We start from the raw sequence: 23,863 nt of genomic DNA, 5'->3' as shown, positions 1-23,863 counted from the left end.
TGCATTAAGATTACTGAAGACTTCTCAGTGTTACCTGGGAGCCCCCTGCTGGGATTCCACCAGCAGAAAACAAGCAAGGACAGAGGTCTTTTTCAAAGGTGTCACAGATGTTTCAGTAATGTTTACATACTGTAGATATGGGATATTATCCTTAGAGTCACAAAATGCTCAACTTCTCATAAGCAAATCACTACATAGCAGAAAAATAATAATTTTGCTCTGCACTGCAAATGTATTTGCTTATTATCAGTTAAATAATATTTAAAAATATTCCTAATTCTGGTACATTTGTGCTCTGAAGATTCAAATGGCACAGCCTGTGTGCTGGACATAAAGGTTCCAAACCTGGGGATGATCATTATAGATTCCACAAACAGAATAATATTAGTTCAGTTTGATTAACAAAAAAAAAAAAAAAAAAAAAAAAAAACCAAAAAAAAACACCACACCCAGACAAAAAGTCCTACAAGAACATTTTTAGGACTGAAAAAAAGACAGAATTCACCTTAGGCTTATAAGGAAGACTGATTTTTGTTTTTTTTTAATCACACCAACTGATAAAACTGCAAAAAACAGACAAATTTCCAGTCACACAAGCTCCTCTTCACATCAAGCAAACAAACTTCAGGGTAAGTACAGCCTAGAACAATTGCTCTGAAGTTTTTTGCTAGCAAAACTCATGTAAAAGGTTTCAAGCCATGCTACAGTTCGCTACCTCCTTGGTTCCACCACACACTGCCTTCAGAGACCCGTGCAATTAAACTGGCTGGAATTCCAAGAACCAATTTTTCCCAGAAGTTTTCTTAAACGTATGTCACCTCACTGCTCTTGGTTATGAATGGCATGGTTCTAAAGCTTAGTTTTCACATTCATCTTTGAAGATACTTTGTAGGTCACACTGTAAGACAAAAATTGAGAGGTCAATGGTGGAGTGACTGTTCCATTAAAAATGTTTTCTCCCTGGCGATGATAGCTTGTCTTTCATCAATGAGTTGATGGCTGTTTGATATGTATATGAGCTTTCATTCACTAGTGATCTTTTATTCCATTTCTAATTCCTTTTCCTATTATTACTTAATGGCAAAATGTCAGGCTTATTTTTAAGATGTCAGAGAAAATATCAAAGTGTTTTCTTGAAAAATTCAAAAGCCTGCATGCCCACCAGATTATAAGTAAAGCTGCCTGAACACTGCACAATGCTGTGTATGAATTTTCACTCACAGAAGGAATAACTCAATCTTCTGCCATACTCAGTCACCTGTAGAATTTTTTTTTTTTAAATCAGTGTGAGGTGTTATTTGCTGAATTGAACAGTTATTAGCATACTCAAAAAGACTGTCCCTAGCTGTAGCAAAAGAAGTTAAATGATCAGAGCAAAAATCTTATAGCTCTTCCTACTACTGCCAAACATGCAATTACTTTGTGTAAATGCAACAAATTAAATTTATATGTAAATCTTTCTCATTCCAAAGGACCCCTATATTAGGCCAAGGAAGAATGTGTTAGACCAGTAGGAGCTTCTATATAAAAAGTTTCGAATATTACAATATTTCTGAAACAGTTTTCAGATATATCTCCTGGAAAGGTTCCCAACTCCTTCCTTGAATACAAAAGTAAGGCATCCATTCAGGGGAAAGAAATCATTCTGTCAAACCACTGGTAACTGGGTTACAGTTTCACCACAGTGTAACAGCTCCTTATAAAGAACCATTTGCAACCCATAAAAGGCAAAAATTGACAAGCAATATTAAGCCCCTTCACCTGATGAACTCATGATCTCTCAGATGATTCTGAAACAGGAAAAAAAAAGGGGGAGGGGGAGCTAAACCCAGCATGTAACTTGTTCTCTACAAATTACGTATTCCACTTTCATCTTAACCTGTTGGGAGTAGGAAAGAGTTCCTGTTTGTTTATTTCTTAAGTAAGCCATCCTGCTCTTTGGAGAAAGGAAGAGCTGAAAAACTACAGTTCATGATAATACACTGAGCAGTCATCAAGGCTATAACATTATAGCATTTTTTTTTTAGGCTTATCTGAACACCAAGTCTCAGCAATAAACATGCAATTCAGCTACCACACCTGAAAAATAACAAAAAAAAAGATACAGGATGGAAACAGGAAGATGAGAGTTTCAAAACAATACAGCTTGGCATGATTTCTTCCATACTTTTACATGTCCATTAGAGATATCTTGATGAAAGAATGCCCATGTACTTTATTACAGCTTCCATCATTAAAACATTTCAGAACAGAAGGGGAACTGCTGAATCATGAAGTCCAGAAGAGAATACCATATATAGTTGAGCAGCAACTTCTAACATCACATTTTTGTCTTGTCCCAGAAGAACAAGTAAAATTGTTTAAGTACCTCTTGGGTATTTCAAGAAGCCATGAAGCATCAGCAAGGTTGTGACAGAACACCACAAAGTGAGAGTTAAACACCATAAACAATCTGATCTGTTAGAGCTGGATATCTTAGAGTGGAAAATAAATTAATCTGAATAAGCTTCCAACATAATTTCAACATTATGATAAGGACCATCTCCATCATCTAAACATTAGCCTCTATCACAAACTCAAAAGCAGTAATTGTGTGTTGTATTTCCAACTCATGCATCTGGAGGGTTTTTTTTAAAAGGGAAATTTTACTGTTTTTTTATTATATTATTTTTTATTGTTTGCAATAACAAACTCCCTGTTGAAGGTAGAAGCTAATTTGGGTTGTAAAGGCCATGGCTGAATACTTGCACAAATGGCAACTTTTGCTTATTATGTCCTCATCAACATTATATGGGTAAAGGTGCAGTGGCATTAAACAGAATTTATCATACTGTGCTCCTAAAGCTAAAGATGAAAGAAACAGACCCAACAACAGACACTGACTGTGAGAAATTATATCTCAACTATCTGCAGAAATTAAATGCAGATGGATTGCTAGGAGAATAGGAAAGTTTGAAGAGTCTGAGTCTGCAAAACATTAAAGCTCACTCAGGACGGGAGGAAAAAGGTGCCAAGGAGTTCCCGACATAGGTCAGCACTGGAGCCTGAGCCAGGAAACTCTCAGAAATGCATAAATATTACTTGTCTTGATGTTTAAGTAGCTGAGGAAGACAAGTCTTGTGTTCATTCAGCTTGTGGCTTTGGTTCACAAAATGTGGTCATTTTGTTTCTTTGATCAAGACTTTGATTCACTCTGCTGGCCAGAGGCAATAGCTAATACCTCCTCATATTCACACAACATCAAGCTTCCTTACACTTCATATATGCAAAAAATCTTGCAGAATTTGCACCACCATCCAGAACACAACTACTTTTCATGATTTTAGTGAAAAACCAAGTGTTCTCTAGCCAGTCTTTCTGTGCATGTACCTTAAATACAGCTCTACAGAAAAAAAGAATGTGTAAAAAACACATTACAAGATTCCATGCATACCTCCCCTTGGATTTCAGACACAAATTTGCATAATTTTAATTAGTCTGCCAGTCCTGCAAAATCCTATAAGCGTCAAAAAGTATGTCTATACTTTGCAATGGAGCATGATGTGGACAACCTGAACTCTAAATATTTACTGGAACCTTTTACTTTTTTACTTTAGCAGGTCCACCTCTCTGGTTATCCCATATTCCATGCATCTGAAAAAGGTTCTGCCTTAAAACTGTCCCAAGAAGTCAGAACAGCTAGTGGCTTTTAAGTACCTAACTTGGATTATCAGGCAGTCTTTCTATGAAACTTTTAAAAGGAACGTGAATTGTTTTAAACGGGAGGAAAAAAAGGTAAACAGACAAAATAATATCTTCTCAGATATCTAGGTGAAAGCATTTATACAAGTATATTACTGTCATGCTCATCAATTACCTATAAGACATACATCCTTCTTTATATTATAAGGTATATATTAAGTTCCTGAAACAACACTGTTCGTAATAAGCCTATGTGCACCATTTCTGAGGGATGTTCAGTTTACAGAGCAGCACTGACAAATTTGGTGCTTTCAAGACACAACGTAGGTGCGTATCATTCATCTAGAACATTGGTACACACTAGTCAGGCATTCAAGCAGATGAACTGGAGTGAAATATAAGAGAGCACTAACAGTATACTTGCCTAAAAGATAAATTACATTTTGAATATAACTGAAGTCTAAAACCAAATAAAACCAGACAAAGCTTCAACCCTGGAGCAGGTTCCTTCTCCTCACAGTTAAAATATAAATAAAGCTGCAAAAAAATCTATTCTGCATAAGCATGGGAACTGCTTATAATGTGTGGAACTTGTTTTAACCCTTAAAACATTTTTGTTATACTCAACTTCCATGTACTTTGTAAAACAACTGCCACTACTGAGAGAGAAAAAACAGTTTAAAAAAAAAAAAAGCCTAATACCTAAATCAGAGCCATCAATGTAGTTTTGAGTTAGGAGTTCTTCTAGGATAAAAATTTCTCATTGGCACAAACCCAATTTTCTTTTCAAAGATGTGACCCACTCAGATAAAATCTGCATATGACTCATCAGCATTGGCAGTCAGGAAAAGCTAATGCTTTAAGTTTAACTAAGCTACTCACTCTTTGGGCCTTGTTAAGCTGCTTCATTTTATGCAAGCCCAGATGAAGAACTGGGTAAAAAGGCCAAAAAAAAAAAAAAAAAAAATCGAGAAAGCATTCACACAGAGGACATATATGTATACATATATTCTCTCCTAATCCCCACTGGGCTGATTTAAGAAGGTCTCTCCAAGTTCACTCCAAACAATCCATCATCATCTCTTTGCTACAGATTACAGATCTCTCACAGATACTAATTCAGGTTGGTTTCATGAACACTTCCTAATCTACTGCAGTCACTGTGAGTCACCCTACTAGTCAACAAAAGTAGGTTCACAAAGACTATTCAGGGTGTCTTCATATTAGCAGCTCTGCCAGTAGATAACAGGGATTTTAATTTCCAGGGAAGGGGGGCTGCAAATAATTAGAAAATGGTAACCTCTTCATTGCTGCAGCCAATAAAGGGCAGATGTCTGCTCTACAGCTTTGCTTCACCTAGCAAAAGAAGTACTAACAGGAAATAGGCTTGTTATCCAGAAAGGAAGAAAACACCTGTTAGAAGTGCTGTGTAAGCTAAAGGACAACATAGGCCCAAAGACAAATGGGTATACACCAGCCATAAATAAGTTATGCTGGAAATTAGAGGGCTATCAACCATCAGAAGAATGCGACTTCCCCAAAGCTTCCCCTTTGATAGCTTATCCTGCTAATCTTAAGTATTTTAAGACACATCTTGATCAGCTTGTTAAAGTAGTAACATGAGATGGTGCTTGCAGTAGTAAAAACAGTGACCCAGAGGTCCTTCCCTTCCCCTTCTGTGACAAATCTTGTTTTCTAATTGAAATGTACAGAAGGGTACAATTTTTATTCCTATATTTCTTTTAACTGACCCAACAATATAGTTCATGTGTAAAGAAAAAAAAGCATAAGAAATACAAAAAAGCTGTAGTGGAATAACAAAAAGATACCATTGCCCTAAGTTTATTTGAATGTTATCATTAATTTATGCTCGCTCAAAAAAAAGCAAGAATTAACAAACTGCTGTAACATCAGAAATCTCCTTGTAGTAATAAATGCCTTAAGCATCAAACTGATTCACTATCACAGAATTAGTCTGGGGCAGAATGCAATGAAAACATTTATTTCTTCTCCGATGTATGTTTTCTAATTAAGATCAATTGACATGGCAAGATCATCAATCAGTTTTCCATACAAAATCACATCAGCGTTCCTCAAAAGTAAGGCACTGAAACAAGGAAATCTAGTTTCCTTGCTCACACTTTCCCCTGCCAGTGGGCTCAGTATTTTGACAAAAGCAAAGCTCCTCTCCACAAGGTCCTAGTGAAAGATTTTCATTTTACTTTCAGTTCCCCAATGAAATTAGTCATTGCACATGGTAGATTAACTGCAACAGCTCTGTTTGTTTAGACACGCTTAAGTTTCCTCACAACCTATGTATCGACATAATTACTCAGCCAACTCCACTGGCTGGAATTATTGTTTTTCACATTCAACTGCCCACATGGAACAAATGAGATGTGTTTTCTATTTGGTCAGGATGGGGGAGAGGAAGAGTGGGATAACAGGGGAAAATCAGTGAATATCAAAGACCTGAGAGAAAGTTCAGAAATCAATCACCATATTATCAATCACTTAAATGGTCTGTAAAGGGAAAGACCCGTTTTATAAATGGTAGGAGCATATTCTGATGACTATTAGGTCTTGTAGTTATTTATTAGCATAAAATAGTACAATGTCATACTGTACAAGCCATTTATTGCCTCTATGGCAATCTCTCTCAGTTGATAGGTGCTGTAAATAGATTTTGTAAGTGAGGTCCTTATAAAAAGCGTGGCCATAAAACATAGCCACAGATTCTAATGAAAGTCTCTTTCTTCACCTTTACATCAGGGTTCCTCTTACCTCCTACCTTTCATCCTTTGCTCCATAGAACTCCTATTGAAAATGCTGTCTTCCCTTTCTATAGCACTCTCCTATGAGCAGGGACTGTAGATTCAAACTACATTGGACCATGAAGTCCTAAAAATCTCCCATTAAATTTCTCTGTACTTATTTAGTTACTAACCTCCTCTTCTTTCTGGCTTAAAAAGGAGTGTGGCTTGGCTAAATATCTATCCTTAGCAAAAAGCCAAGCATTCCAAGTCTCAGATATGCAGCCTTGCTGGACACCTATTTCTGAGAATGACACAGTAGCTTGGCACTTACTTGCATGTTCTGTTTTCTACTGTTTTCTCCCCAAAACTGCTCCGTACTCAGTTCACTGTCGCAGAGGAACCCAGACCCACTACAGTAGTCATTTTGACAAAGCATATTCTAAAGCCTTCCACTTACAAAACCAGGTTGGATGTGGAAGATGTTGCCTGAATTCCTCCCTACCAAATCGGGAGAAACTTGAATGTGAGGATATGCACGTCTCTCTTTCACACCCACACAATATCTATCTCTTCCCTGAATCAGAGAATAACATTCCAGACTGAAAAGTGTACATTGGCAATTCTATTTACACAGAAACAGACAGTGCTTGGTTTCGTTCTGAAATCAACAACAAAGATCAAGATATCAAATGGTACCAACACCACTGCCACCTTTCAGAAGGCCTCTCTATTACTTGCTGAACAGGTAGAATATTTCAGTCTGTTGACACTATTTGTGACTAGAAATTTCAGTAGTAATATTACTGTTCTTGCAGTCAGTCACTTTTAGAAGGGTTGTAATAGAGACACTGAAATAAAGATAGAGATTTAGCACCATTTTTTCTACTGAAACCAGACTGGAAACCAGTTACCTAACTCTTCTTCCCTCTTGGACCTTCCATTATGCTAAGTACTTCCCATCTGGCTCTTTCTCTTTCTGGCTTGAAACATACTTGCACTGTCAAACTAAACTACTTTTCGCAGTAAATTTCAGCTCTGATTCTCAGGCACTTTTTATTGAAGTACTTGTTTGCCATGGTATAGTTACAGCTCTCTTGGGATTTCTACTATAAGTTTTATTTTCATGAGTTTATAGATATGCTGTAAAAATTCTCACTGCACTGATACTTGGCTTACAAGCATCAAACTAAGAGACCTTTTTGCTAATATTTAAGAAGTTACGTAGTAACATTTTAATGAGTTTGGTATTTCTAGTACTTCACAAGCAAGTCATTCATCTTCACACTGCTCTATTCCTGATGTACTTTACAGAACAGCAAAAGAGCTCATTACCTATTCAAACTGTGTATTGGGCTTAGGGTTTTGATTTTAGGTGCTCCTAACTTCAGTCAAAGCAAAACATTTTCTTCTAGACCTTTTCTCCCTCTGTCCCTCCCTCTCCTATCATTTTTCCCCATCATGGCATCCCCTCCCCACCTCTTCCTACTCCTGTCACTGCTCTTGAGCTTCAGGCTCTCCTCCTGGGGGAGGCAGGAGCCAGCAAGCCTATTTCTCCCCATTTTGGGTAATCTCACTCAATCTCTGCTTTGTGATAGTACTACACAGCTGTTTTCTGAAGCAGAGTTCTGGCAGCTAAAAATCAGATTACTCGGCAAGGATTTGTTTCTTTAAACAAAATGATGATGACTAATTTACTGACGATAACTTTGAATACTAAGGTAAATCTCCCAAGACAACTGAAACCCCAGAACATCTTACTGCCTACAGCACATAAGTCCAAGACTCTATCTAGCCTTTAAGACACTTCTACTTGGCACCGACTGTAGAAGTCCCATCTTCTACGTAAATAAAATGTAAAGAGTTCAGCACCTCCAAATGAAACTGCTAACAGACAATATATCGAGTAGGATATATTGACCAGAATGCCTCTGTGGAATAGCATAAGACTGCCTGACTTCTTCCAGGAATCAGATACCTTGAAAGGGCTGAATCTCCTCCTGATATGGACAGTATCACAATAGTTCACATTATGCTCAGGGGTGTTATGTACTTTGCATATCTCCACATCCAGAGATCTGGTTCATTGTAAGGATGACCTCAGGGGTGAGTAACTATTGAGCTAGTGCTTATAATATACGTCTTCCATCTACTGGGTCCAAAACTTACAGTCCAAATCAACCTAACAAGACAAAAGCAGTCTACATGCATCAGATGTCTTAAATAGGGAACCTGTTTAGATAAGTCAAAGTTTTAAAACCTATTTCAACACCTCCGCATACAAAACAGACTTACGGACTTCTTAGATTAATTAGTACTATTTAAAGACCACTAAGTACTTGGAAGATGGCAAAGTGCTAAAGACAGCCAAAGTAAAATTATCTGAGATATAATATGCTTGAATTAACAACATTCATTACTGTTACTTCCACTTAACAAAGTCTCAAAGGGTACACTGGAAATTATTGGCATGTTGGAAATCACTACCTTCAACAATTAAACAAGTACTTCTAAAATATGCAAAAGGAGAGTAATTCAATGGTTAACTCAGTAGTAACAGTCAGTCTAAGCTCGGACTCGTTCCCGAGATAACCCAAACACCTCTCCAGTTTCCTCTTCTACATACAAACATTGTGTTTCCAATGGTTAAAGACCAAGCCACTTGCATGAAGCCAAACAGCTACTAGCCAAAAATCAAACAATGAAGTATGCTGAGTGCAACAGCAAAGTGCTACATTTCAAAGGCTATCAGTGAATAAACCTGAAGAAAATGTGATGTGGCCTTCAAAGGAGTGAAATGAATCCTTCCCATTAGGTTCTCACCTTGATGCTTGACATTACATATTCTGTGCCCACATGCACATTTGTTACTAATGAGCAGCTCTTCGTCTTCATTTACAGAGTTTAAATTAAAAACTGCCCTTATTAAGAGACCTATTTTTAAAGAATGAACAGTACTTGAGACTGTAGGTTCATGAGTTGGGGAGGAGGGGGTCAGCAGCAGAGCCAACTAAAGGAGCTCCTACTCTGCAGGGTCCAACTACTTGCTGGCATCCATTCCCTGAAGCACACCACCCCTTCAGCTCTGCAGTATGACTGCTCACAGAGTCATGCTGTGAACAGAATCAGGAGAGTCATCTGGATTAAAAATAACTTTTCCTTGGGGGATGATATTTAGCCCTGAGTTACCTCAGTGTTTCAGCAACACCACTGTCCCACAGACACTTCTGCTGATACAGGGGAGGGGGCAGCATGCTGCAGCCTCATGCTCATGGTGGGGCTGGTTGTGACGATTCCATGGCATCTCATCACCGGCAGTTCCCAGGCAGCACAGAGTACTCTCCCATAGACCACTGCACCAAGATGACCAGGTGCTACAGCTGCAAGCCCTCATCCAAAACTCATAAGCTTCAAAGTGCTTCAAGTCATTTCCGAACATAGGCTCCTTAGAAGACCAGCAGTGACCTTTTCCAATGAACAGCCCTTCATCATAGAAAAGAAACAACATCACAGAAAGGAAAGGAAAACAACAAAAAACAAATACAACCTGTAGGGGGGGGGGGGGAAGAGAGAATAAACTGCAGATGAATAACTGGTTTAAAATTCAGTTAGTTCAGCCCAGCAACAGAGTATTTACACTCGAATAGATGGTAACACAAAGCTGCTTCTCATACTGTAGTCTTTAATACTTAGTTTGTTCATTCTTAATGGCTAGAGTCATCAGACAAAGATACAGCCCTGCTTCTCCTCTGTTTTGTAGCACGTGCTACATATTTACACCTGCTCCAACTCAGCATAAAATGTCAGTGACTCAGGGTGATAGTATCATAGACTCTTACAAAGGCATAAATGAATCTAAAATATGCAAGTCTAAGAGCTCTCCTCATTTTCCATTTTTCTTGCCACTGTGTATAATATCTACTAAAGTATGAAGGTGTCATGAATTTTTTTCAGATATTTTGTGACAATATCCATATCTCATCTTTCACTCTGCATGATCTCATCATTCAGGCTTACACAGAAATGTATTACCATACACAGTAAAGAAGTTACAAAACTCAAGGCATTCACTTCTACTTGCCTTACTCTGCTGATTCCATGATCTCTGACAAAAATCTAGGTCACATGTAATTCAGCAGAACCACTCAAATAATTAGAGCTCTAAAGACCAGGTAGTGTCATCATTACAGCACAGGTGACAAGATCAAATATTTGGGGACAGAAAACACTTCCTGGGCAGACAGCACTGAAATATTATAGATATATATTCTTCTTTTTTTCAAACAACTTTGCTTTATACTATGAAGGGACAAAACTAAAATATGTGAACTCTACTGTTATTCCTCTATGCTCATACAAGACTTGACTGCTTCCACCCAACTGCTAGTCTGTACTAGATCCCGGGAAGCCAGTTAGGCTTCGCTCCCCTCAGAAAGCACTACCCCAAACTCATCCACTGGTTATGCAGGCTCCTTATACAACGTGCTGGTTGAACTGAGCTCAAAAGGAAAGGTTCTGGGGAACCACCTAAGCATAGCCTGGGATGGAATACAAAGCCATCAGGCTTAGGCATCCACTTAAGTGGTTAACTTGGCCAAAGGGAAGAATATATAAAATTATCATAAAAGTCTAGCCCAAAGGCCCATCTAGCCCATTAACCATCTTTAGTTAGTGCTGGAGACAGGGTATCTTAGGAAGAGCTTATGATGATTTCTGATTTCTTGCTCTGCCTGCCCTCACCACCAAGCTACTGGGTATTCTGAGACAGAACTCATATTCTTATTAAGAGAAAAAGACAATATTACCACATAGCTTTTTAGGCGCAAAAACAATGTAGGAGACCAATGCCCAGGTCAGGGTAAAGAATATTAATTGGAGCAAACTCAAATAACCACAACAGGAAAGACTAGGCACATGCTTACTGCAAGCCAACATCTCCTGCATCCCATCTAGTAACTATCTGGACATAAAAAGATATACTCACAAACCATTCTTTCTTTCAGATGAAAGCTGCAAAGCCTCTGCAGGCTGATCTCTACCTAAAATATATTTAGCGTACCCCTATAGGATTAGGCCTCACTGCTGAGATGGACAAGGAAATGCTTAAGAATTGTGTTTCAGCTCTTCCAGGACAATTTACCAATAATGAGGTCACCTTGGTAATTTGCTGGCATGTAACACCAACAATGGAATAATTTGACTAAATTCTTTAGGTGTCAGATCTTAAGCAGTTCTTGACAGTCCCTGGATTCATTCCTACAATTCTCTCTTTAGAGATAAAGCCATTTAACCTGCTTTCGGGCCAAGCAGTTGGCCAAACTAGTGAACTGACCCATGCTGAATTAACCTAAGAAGGACATAATCAATGTGGGTGAACTCTGTCTCATTTGTGTGAGTGACTGACAGTCACCAATATGACAGAGGAAAATGAAAGGGGTAAGGAGTGCCTCACAGGAGCAATACAGGACAGCACTACTGCCAAAAGAAATATTTATCACAGCCGCAGCCTAAGGGGGCAGTTCAGCAGCTTCTGTGGAGAAGAACGCATGTGAATGGAAAGAGCAATAGGGACAGCAATGGCTTTTATTACAAATTTTAGTATTTTTTATTTCAAGCCAATGCCGTTGGTTGATTTGACTCCCTGCATATTAATTTTTCATGCCTGTCTTTTACCTGGGAACAGACATCTATATTTATGCTTCAGAGAAAAATGAATATTCCTCCTTTACAGCTGACAAGTATATTCATTCTTAGGAAACCTACTGGGTACACAGGGATGGACAATAAACTCAAATGAGTCCTCCACATCACAGTATGAATCCCATTCCATTACTACACTACAGCACTAGGCAGCCGTAGTTATTAGTTAATTATTCTTCTGATTTTTCAGCAGTTTTTTTTTTCTGACTGCTGCAGCTCTCATTAAAAACAATGTTTCAGCCTTGAAAGGAATTTCAGGGCTTGATCACATGCCCTTTTCTTCAAAATTCAGTGTGGGCAACTAAGAAGGAAAATTGGGAGAAAGGGAACATGGTGATGGGAGAGGAGGGGGCAACAGCATCAAAGTTAGCAGAACTGTAGGCAGAACATGCTGTCTACCCCCGAGATGCCTTTCCATGCCACCTCTGTCCACTAGAGGTGTCAAAGATGGCTTCCAGACGCACGGTTGGTTCCTGCATTGAAAACAGGTTGGCATATACATGTCAGAAGCTTGCTGCACTGTGGATTGCTCTGACTGTTCATTACAGTGTCAATGGTTGGATAGGGATAGCAGCTCTGCCTTAAAGTAATTATAACAAAGTTCTAATAAGCGCCTGGGAGAAAGCTTTGACCTAATGTTTATTTACTTACAGTGTGTTAACTCCACATCCCTCCACTTAACCCAAAATATAAATAGCATATCTATTTTACACACACACACACACACACCTTTTCCGAGAGGCACACCACAGTATTTCCAAACCACTATGTAAAAAGAAACCATTTTCATTTCTCGAGTTTTAATCCATTTTTAAAATTTTCCTTCTCAATTAAAAACAAGGATGAAGGACAAGCAATTCAAGCAAACACTTACCAGTTCAGAATATCAATAAAACACAGCAGAAAGTCCAAAGCATGATGCAATTTTCACAGCCTCATCTCCATGCAACTTAAATAGAACTGGTAACTTTACCCAATATAATAAAGGTTGTCTGACCCTTTTATGCAAGGCTCTGTTTTCAGCTGCTTATAGCTTTAACTCTTTGAGCTGTGTATTTCTGATACATGTCTTCATCAAGAGCCTTTTTATTTTTAAACAACTCTGCTGTTTCTGTGGGCAAGATTAAAGGGAAATGTGTTTTGCACTTGCTAACCTAAATCCATACAAATGTTCTCCTTATACGCTTCAGTGTTACCTCAAACTATATAGTCTGCAGCAGTGATCTGGCAGTTGACAACTTATCTCCCTAGAGCCACAGATATATTTCCTACCGATTGGGATGGGGGGGAACTGACACATATTTAGCTAAATCATAATAATTTCTCAATCTAAAAAAAAAAATTAGCTTCCACATGCTAATGGAGTCAGGTATCTAAAAGTACCAAAATCCTTTCTGCGTCTGGCTCAGGAATCTATATTCCAATTTTTTCTCAACTTTTAAGGAGATGCTTTGAAAATTACATCACCTATTAGCCCTTTCTAAACATACTTATGAATATAACTTTTTTTAATAAATAAAATTTGACCAGACAAGCAATACCTAGACTGATGAACACAGATTACCCAAGTACACACTACATCATATAAAATAAATGACACGCACCCAACTAATGCTAATGCTCATACAAAACGCCAGTGAGTGGACTTCTTCCAGCACTGAAAGTTGTGCATGTTTGCAAGTTCAGAGTTAATATTTTCTCCCCGGCCCAGACACCTAACAACTCATCACTCAGGCTTTTGCTCTGAACTTCACAGCGTCAGCAGGCATGAGAACCAGAAACCTTGTGTGTGGCATGTACAGAGAAAAGCAATTCTGCAAGTTAAATGCATAGTTTGATTTTTCTGCCTTCCTCCATCCATTCAATAACTTTGCCTACAAAACATCCCACTAAATCTTAAAGATTCTTTGGATTTCAGAAAAATTAAGACCACAATTTCCATGAGGCATATGGAGCTGAACTCCAATGTCAAACCAATTGCTATCATATTAGGTTCCCTGATACCAGCAAAGTTAAACTAACACAAGAGCACCCTTTTACCTGAGGTATAGTAGTCTACTTCCAGTGTGTACTACAAGCCCCAGCTCTGCAGTGGCTAGGAGAAGCAGGGTTATTTTTTATTTGAAGGTTTTATTTTGCTTTTAAGGAAAAATAATAGTCTATCCCACTTCATATCCTCATATACATCTATAATTGATACTCTGTTGACTGAGGGAAAAAGAACAAACGTATTAAAATTTGACACCTTTCCTCCAAACAGGAGGAAACATTTCATGACAGAATTCGCATTGTTTAACTCTGTTCATCTCCATATTTAATCATTCTTGCTGCCTTAAACATTGCTTCTGTTTCTTTTTCAAGAATTGAAAAAAGCTTTTTAGCAGCATTTTGATGAGGTGTTCTAAGTACTGAACCATAAGTCCACCTCCTGCACTCATTCTGAACTTGTTTTAACTGCTCACTGCTGACTTAACCAAAAATATTAAGCTTTACCATTTGGTCATACAAGACGTACTGCCCTGCAGGGAAAATTCTGACAAAATTATATAAGGAAGCCAGTTTTGCACATACTGAAAAGCAATAATGCTTTTCTTCCATATAACTTTATTTCTGGCATTTTGGCATCTAATAAGAATATGGTATTGAGAGAGTCAGACACCCAAATAAAAGCTTAGCAGTGGACTAGATAATTTAAAACTCAAGTCAAAACTTAAAAAAAAAAGGCAATAAAAAAAAATTCAGTTTGCTTTTGGCAAATACTATCGCTGTTTGCTATTCAGACTTGCCTCCCACCCAGGATGTTGGAGTACTGACATAAATTAAATCAAATACCACAATGTTAACTGCTTAGATTTTTGCACCATCCCATTTTATGATTTGCATTACATGCCAAGAGAATGTCAGGATAGTAGGGTAAAGAACACTGTACAAACAAAATAAAGCAGCCCCAGCATTGGAAAAAAAAATTTTTTTTAACTAAAACATGTTTCAAAATCAGAAAGCCTAGAAGAATTGTATCTTACTCTGAAATACAAACTGCTCTGTTTCAAGTACAGGATTAGTCCTCCATTTAAATTTTTACAACGCCTCATGATATTCTACCATTGCCATGAAACACTTATGCTCAGTGATTTTCAGGACTAATTTCTTTGAACACAGATTTACTGTAGCTTTAGTCCTATGTTCAGACTATTGCATTCTCCTTCCTGCCGTTACCCTCTTGTATTCTGCATTTTAATATTTTTATTTTTAAGCCTCCAGCAGACATGCAAGCCATCAGTTGCTATCTCCATTGAGAGAGTGCAGACAGCTTCTCTTCTACTCAGCATAAAAAATAATAATAATCAAATCTTTGATTAATCAAGACAGGAATTACCCTGACTGCATATGAGTTTAATTTATCTCCTTAAACAAGCTTTATGGTTATCCAGAGCATAATATCATGCAAGAATTTTACACAACAGGGATCTATCACGATGGAGAAAGAAATGCTTTGAAGTCAGATTTACAAATCACAGGTGATGAATACTGCTGGATCCTTCTACAGCAATTACAAGTGTTTATTGTCAAGGAAGCCTAAGATTCCCCAAAACATTTAAGCACCTCCAGTTTTTTCATAAGACATCATGTTGGGTTGGCAGATTGGTGCCTCCATTCCCTGCAGGAGGGAGCCTCCAACAGCTAACACATGCCTCTTCCTGTTCGCAGAGGCACTGGGTGTGGGCTCAGCTGGCTCTGATGAATCCCCTACCACATACTGTTCATCCTCACCAGTGCCCAGGGCACCGCACCTCTTCCAAAGCTGCAGGCGGGCAGGTGAAGTAGCAGCCCTCCTCCGGCTGCCAGCTTCCAGCTTCCCCCATCTTGACAGCCACCCCCCCCAACCTGCTTCCACTAGTCTCCAGCTGTTCCTCCTCTCCCGCGCTGTGCTGTGTTTCTAGGCCCTGCCTACGAACTGTTGCTGCGCTCCATCGGCACCCCTCTTCCTAAAGAGGCGCCAGCCTTCCCCAGCAGCAGAGCCCAAAACCGCCGCGCAAGCTACCAACACCAACAGCCCCCTGACGAGAAAATGGCGACCGTGCCGAGCCGCCCCCCCCCACCCCTTCTCGCGAGACTACGAGCCCGCGCGAGCACCTCTTGGCCGTGACGCACTTAGCTCGTGAGCGCCGCTGCCGCCGCACGCGGTGCCAGCCCGCCCCGCCCTCGCTGCAAACAGCAGCCACGCCCACGCGTCTTCCCGGGCAGCCCAGTTCTCGCGAGATTCTGTTAATGGGGACCGCCCTGGCCGTGGCGGCAGGGCCAGGGTGGCCGGAGGTCCCTCCGCCGCGTGTGCGTTACTTCGCGTTTCGCAACAGGCGCTTAAGTGTTGCACCAGCATCCTGCGGTCCGTATTTACGGCTTTGCGACCTCAGCTTTCGCTTTTGCCGCCTTGAGTCCCATTTTAGGCAGCCAGCTGAGGCCTGGTGCCCACCAGAGCCATAAGAGGAGGAGTTCAGCACCACATACTCCAGCCCATGCTGATGTCTCGCTGTTCTGATCACACTGTACGCAGCAACCATGTAGCTAGCTTAAGGCAGACAAGCAGGAATTATAGGAGCAGAGCTGAAGAATGAAGTACAACCAGCCCAATCAAGGAGAGCTCAGGAGCAACACATGAATGTATAAGAGCTGAAAACCCAATTTCCAGTGAGGAGCCTGGAGAAGGTCAGTCAGGCCTATGAAAACTATCTCATGGTGTAGTCTTCTGTTTCCTTTTCCCCTGATGCACCAACCACTTTTCAGATTTTCAAGACAGTTCATGAATCACTTGGGTTCAGCAGAAATGTTTACACAGCACTCAGTATGCAATTATTTATCTGAAAACAGCTGCTTGCTATTGCACCAGAAAGGCTCAGCAGCATTCATCACTGCTGTTATGGGGCTAAATCATGAGAGGGAAAACTTGCTCCTCCCTCTCTGACTTCTCAGGGAGTCTTTCACCTAAGTACAGAAATGGGCACATACATGATACTGCCTTACAGGCACTGTAGGCAGTGCAAAACAAAGCTGAGGGAAATCTAGAACACAAATCAAGTGTTTCTATTTTTCCTTGCAGACTGAAAACAAAGAGCGATGTAAAGACGATGAAGGACAACAAATTACTAAGGGACAGGTTGAGTATATTTAGATTACTTACTGTTGCAAGAAACCAGTACTAATAGTTTATCTTCCTTCTGCATAATCCAAGTATTCACTTTCAGACCTGCAATTAGCAGTGTATTGTATTATTAACACAAACATTTATTTTTGTTCTTGGATTATAATAGTGGTCAGGCACACTAAGCCAACAGTTAAAGTTCCGCTGTGACAAAAACTCTACACGAATAGTGAAAAAATGAATACATTTGAGCAAGGACTAATCAGAATTACCATGTTTGGAAAGAAAATAGGTATTTGGAACTTTTAAGTCTCAGGTATACAATAATTGCATTGTTTGCTATTGAAAATTTACTTTACCAGCAGAAAATCCTTGATGTTATTAAAAATAACAAATTGCTACTGCTTATGTGACTCAGAACTGCATAACTCGGAATACAAATACGCTAGTCATTAAGGAATAGCTGGCCACGGTAATTCTGTGGTCCAGGAAACACTGTATTAACTTCTACTTCTGTACACAAATAAATCTGCTGGTTGATACAAGTGAACTAAATTACCATAAAGGCTGATTTATTAATTGAGAACAAAACATAATCCCCAATGAAACCTTCATTAAAAAGTATTTAACTGTGACTAATGGTAGTATATTCAGTTAGGTATGATCTTAAACATTATTAAGTAGGAAAGTCTGACAAATGATTACTGCGTGCCTTTTCAATGCTTCTCAGTAAGGTATGTTTGGTACAGGGCTGAAACAAATGAGGTCCTATCTCTGTTGAAGTCCTCGACCTTTTCCATAACAAATGCAAAACTCTGTTAAGAGACATGAAATTCAATTTAATGTGCAACATGTGAGACTCTCAAAAATAAGCCTTAGAGAAAAAGCGTAATTACAACTTCTCCATGGTACTTTAAGCAGTATTGCACAGTATTTTCATGGACTGGTTCTCATAACAGTGCTTGCTAGACAATCCTTGTATACAGGTATATAGATGGATTTTGTAGATTTAGGAAATTTGAGGCATGCCACAGTAATGAAGCATGTGGCTTTTTTCTTTTTTAATTTTGTCAATTCTGTGACATCAAGAATTATCATCTCAATACAGTATGCAAGTGTTGCTTAATTTTCAGCACATCAGAAGTAAAATCTCCAGATGTGTTCCAGCAGCATAATTAACACAAAATAGGGATAACAGGACCAAAACCAGATCAAGAAAAGAGGCATCTTCCTTTCTCAGGTAGGAATTGTTTGAGAGAGAGACCAGTAAAATTTCAAGCCAAGTTTGCCCATTCACAACTTCAAAAGTTTTATAAGCATTTAGTAACCCCTTTATCACCATAAGGCAAATGCAGGTGCTAACTCACTTTTGTGAGTTTGAAAGCACCACTATAAGTGACTTTCTTAAAGGAATCTGTAAAATGAGCCATAATTGAGCCCTGGACACTGTCCTCATGCAGCCACATAACCTTCCTCTCAAATGTCACATGCTTATCAGCAAGCGTTTGTTTAGATGCTCAGAGATTTATGGTCTAACAAAAGGAGAGGAACTGCCTTCCACACAGACTTGGGCTATCAAGAATACCTTCAGTGACTGAATGTCAACTCAAATGCCCTCTAGAATGAGTAAGGAATTGGAAAACCTAGGCTACATTGTAGCTATTCTCTCAATGTTCATTCAGTAATCACCAGAGAATGTTATAGTTCATGAGTTTTTGATTACATCATGCCATTTTGAAGAGGCACCATTCTATTATCATAGGTAATGGATAAATTCATTGTGAAAACAAAAATAATGGATTAGATATTACTAATATTTCTACAGAATGGATGATTTAGAACAGCAGTATATGAAAAAAATGGAAAAAAACTATCATCAATACATGAGTTATAAATAAAAATATATGCAACACAGTTTGAAGACATCTTAACTGACAGAATTTAAAAAATGAGAAGTAGACTTCCAAGTAGAAGTCTCATCATTAAATCTTCTTCAAAATACTACATACTTTTGCATGTAAAGATTTCAATCAAAATCCTGCCGTATGATATTTAGCATATGGTCTTATGCTTCACAGAGTAACCAGTATATTGCTCTGTATAAACAGCTTGATCATGCTTTACAAGCTATTCTGTATGCCAGGATTCTATGTGCACAACCAGCCTGTATTTAAACCAAAAAAAGCCACTATAAAAAAACTTGTTTTCTCAAACAAGCAAAGTGTAATTTCAAATCTCATGGGTTTTTTCCCCTTCCTCCTCTTACAGGATCACAACAACAGCTGCTTGCATGATGGATCTACGCAGATATCCTCTGGATGAACAAAATTGCACACTAGAAATTGAAAGTTGTAAGTTACTGGAGGGAGAGGGTTGCCCAAGTTACAACTGTGGATTGAAATGCATTCACAGGTTAGATAGGCAGTAGGCAGTTGTTCTAATCCTGCACTTCCGGTAAGTTTGCAAACTGAAAATATCTAGTACATTTTTATAGCACATAAGCCAAAACATGTTTAATGCACAATATTTGGTTGATCCAAGCTTGTAAGATGTCTTTCAAAGTCTTTTGTCAAGTACAGAAGAGTTTCTTGATGATTAGATCAGAGGACAACAACAGAACACTGGTCATCTCCATTGCTTACTAATCACAGAACCCTAATAAATTACTTCACATCAGTGCATTCATCTGCAACACCAAGATTAACAACCACCCAAAAAGGTGTTGGGAGGATTGTTCAGTTATTTACCCATACACTTGGAAGTTATAAAAGGAAAAACTTGATTTTTCAACATAAATGTTAATAAGAGCCTTGCCATTGTCTTCCATGAGCTCACATCATTTACAAATTTTTATCATTAGTATAGTCTTTAGAACTTTTATGATGATAACCTTCAAAGAAATGACTCTGTTTTGAGGTTTTTGAAAAGAATTTTTATTCAGTTGCTGGTCAAATCAAAATGGAATACATTGACAGAGAAAGAGCAGTCTGTCTAAACAAACTGGTTAATACTACATAAAGCAGAGTCCGAGGCAAAATAATGCAGCAGTTTTCTAAGAACTTCCATTTATCACATTACAACTGTTACAGGATTACACTGTTAAAGTGATATTTTATTATAATAATACTTCTCTCTAAAATATCAGGTTCTAGAAAAGATTAACAGTTTTCCCCAAAATGTACTATTTTGGTTCAGCTTACTGAAGGGAAAGAACAGAGTTTTAACATTCAAATCTCTGTTTAGATAGATAGTACAACATAACCAGGGAAGCAACCTGATCCAGGATTTAAGGGTTCTTCCTCACCTACTCAGAATGTTTCCTACTATCTATGTCAACAACAAAAACAATGTTTTCATTGTTTGTAGCACATCCCATTCTCTGCAGAAACTCATGATGTTAGTTTTTGCTCTGAATTGAAAAGAGGTTAAATTCCAAAAAATCTCATAGGATGAATTTTATAGAAGATTCTATTAGTCTTCAATTGTTTAGACTTGACAAATAAAAACATTTTCATAGTGTGAAAACACTGTAAAAAGTATAGAAATGTAGAAGTAGAAGATGGTTTAAGAGTATGGTAAAACAAATATTAAACAAATAAGTCTTATCCAAAGAAGATAAAATCACTTTGAGCCTTAGTAAATGTTCCTGTGAAAGATTTCAATTTATTTTGCAGCCTCTGAAATGAAACTACAGAGATTTTCATCAGTTGTAGTATTCATAAATGTTATACATCTCAACACATCTGTGAGGTGGATATTGTTTTTCTCTGTCAGGAACAGAAGAAAAAAAAACACACACAGCAGGTCTACAGCACAGATGAGGCAAGATGGGCTCTCAGCCCAATGTTTATGCTTGGTTATAACATCCAATTGGTGGCACCAGTAAGAAGGATATTTTTACTCTGATGCCTTATTTTAAGCACTGAAATGGGCATATACCTTCAAAATTGCCCTCCATGATGAAGTATTTTGTTCCTTTGTAAGTGCATAATCAGTACCAGCTTTACTATAAATCAGTGGAGATGCAGCTTTGAATTTAGGTTCTAAATTGCTTGGTAAGAAACTTGAAATGTTTCTCCAAGAATTATTTGCTTTTGCTGCTTTTCTTGGATTGTTAATTTATAGTTATTTTAGAAATTCTCTGCTAGGTTAAGAACAACAAACTTTTTATTCTGTCAGCAAAAGTTTTCAGTCAAGTAAACACTCACAGTAGGTTTAATGAAAATTACTTTTATTAAAGAACATTTTCTGAATAGAATCTGCTCATTTATTTCTTTAGAGATGCAAAAATGCCATCTTTTAAGATCCTGGTGTTTTGGTACTGCAGACAGACATACTGGAAAGGGAAGCAGGGAGACAGTATTCTCAAGGTTCCCTGTGGTGTACCTCAGTAGCTGCAGTCATGTGTCACCACAGTGGCTTATTCTCTGTTCATCATTCAACGCATACAAGGCGTTATGCACCACAGGAAACCCACCACAACAGACAAAGTAGCATGGCAAGCTGTGCAAGGTTATTTTGCATGTAATGAATACCTGTGTTAGGCAAACATGCATCAGCCTTCCCTGTACATCTGCTTTCAGTTACCCCAGCCATATCTATAATCACTCTGAGTATACTGAAGCACCGCAAACCCACACCCCTGTGTATGAATGCGTATATGGCCATTTTCTTCTCATTCCTGGGAAGCAAAGGCAGTAGACAATCTAACTCCCTTTTTCAGTGCTGCCCATCACCGTACTGTTCTCCCCAGTTACTTTCTGCAGTGCAGACTAGTCCAACTAGTACAAGACTCTGGCTGAGTATCCAGCACCTTACAGTACCTACAAAGCTACACATTATGCTGCATGATTGTCATTCTATTACATGCACCTTCTTGGGCTTTGCAGGCCCAGGTTACTGCCTTTCTGGTATGAAACACTTATCTTAATGTTGCTTGCTGTTGCTTGGCTCATGTCCTGGTTTGCACTTAACAGGTCAAGCATTCTGTGCATTTGGAGAATGCATGATTTTCACTTGATTTTCAAAATAAAATGCATCACACATTTTTTCAGTAACTTTTCTACCCAACTATAGTAGAGGAAATGGATATAAATGCAGTATCACAGCAAACAAAATTAGCAACTTCGTACTGAAGAGACATGAATTTGTTTGCTGGGAGGTAGCTGACTTGAAGACTCCAGTTCAGTCATGACTAAAGCTGAACAAAGTACATGAGCATTTTATCAGTTAACAGCTCTAATAACTGGAGACCAGACTGACACTCAACTGGTTCCTATTTATTTATTCAGAAATTTTCACACAAACAAAGCTTTGGAGGGATGAATGCTTAGTCAGAATGACTTGAATACTATCACTGAGACCTCATCAAGAATCAAAATTAGCATCAGATGGAATAAGCAATTAAAATGATAACATGTCTAATCAGAGGTGAGAGAACACCATGTCACTCATTTGGCCAGTCGCATGTCCCCAAAAGAAAATTGCTTTTCAGACGTTCTGAACACTTGCTATAAATAATTCATGTCTCCAAAGATAGGTTGATATGCTAATATTTGTTCAGCTGATCCAAAGAAATCAAAAAAATCTTTATTCACAATTTGCCAACAGGACAAAATTGGAAGAGTGCATTACTTGTTATCAGTTTTTAGGTCAGTTCTACTATCAACTGAACGATTTCCAAAAGCACAAACATGCTTAACTGCTACTGAAAGTCTACAGGTATTGGAAGTGTCAGGAACACTGGAATCTTTGACAATTTTCCACCTAAAATAAATCTGCCAACACACCACAGCTTTTCTCCTCTACATCTCTAAAAGTCTTGAAAATTATTGACAAGGTACCTGGAAGAAGAACATTCTGGGCAGAATTCCAGAGACTAGACTGCATAGTTCTTTCTTAGATATTTGAGTATAAGTAAGCCAGTTGTTCTGAGTACTTAGCACTTAGTAATACCCATTAATTTCCTTGAAAGCTACTAGGGCAAAGAGTAGGGAGGTTATAGGAACAGATGCCAACCATGGGCACTGCTTCCCTATTAGTACTACATGCACCTGGCATGTGACATGTTCTTCCATGACAAAACTGGTTTATGAGATTCCTGTCCTCAACCTCTCATTCCAGTTCCCGCACACCACTCTAGCAGTTCAGCTCTCTGTTATGGCAGCACACAAATCTCGGTAGAGCCAGGATGAAGATCAAATCATTGTGTTCTTGGTTGAAAAATACCTCCTTGAAAGAAAAGGTCTTACCTGTCTTAATTCTGAGAGACAGGAATTAAATAAAACCCAGGGCAGAATGATTCTTTAAATAAGGACAAGGGAAGGCAGTGCTCTGATACCACAACTAAGCAATCTTGGAATTGCCTGTGTAACAATGAGCAGCATTTCTCACCACTAGGCATATACTGTGCGCTATGTGCCCCATCAGACCATCTCCAAAGTGCAGGAAAGTGGTTTTGTCCAGTCTTACCTTACGTACAATTATATGCTTTAACCCAAGTGGGACCAAGTTCCAGAGCAGTATGGTTCGCAGAAACCATCAGCCACTGCTTTGAGGAGATGTGCTCTAGGTTGCTGTTGACACTGACTTT

At 38.6% G+C, this 23,863-nt stretch overlaps 1 protein-coding gene across 1 annotated transcript in view; it reads left to right on the top strand.

The window, feature by feature from the left end:
- Positions 1-23,863, top strand: part of GABRB1 (gamma-aminobutyric acid type A receptor subunit beta1) — a 146,942-nt gene that overhangs the window by 90,236 nt on the left and 32,843 nt on the right. Inside the window, 1 exon segment of the mRNA XM_067297159.1 lies at positions 19,540-19,622. Within this exon segment, the coding sequence (XP_067153260.1) occupies positions 19,540-19,622 (83 nt within the window).

The sequence above is a fragment of the Apteryx mantelli genome, chromosome 5, assembly GCF_036417845.1.
Source record: "Apteryx mantelli isolate bAptMan1 chromosome 5, bAptMan1.hap1, whole genome shotgun sequence".
NCBI lineage: Eukaryota > Metazoa > Chordata > Aves > Apterygiformes > Apterygidae > Apteryx > Apteryx mantelli.
The sequence above is the reverse complement of the archived record's forward strand: the minus strand, read 5'-3'. Positions and strand labels throughout refer to the sequence as shown.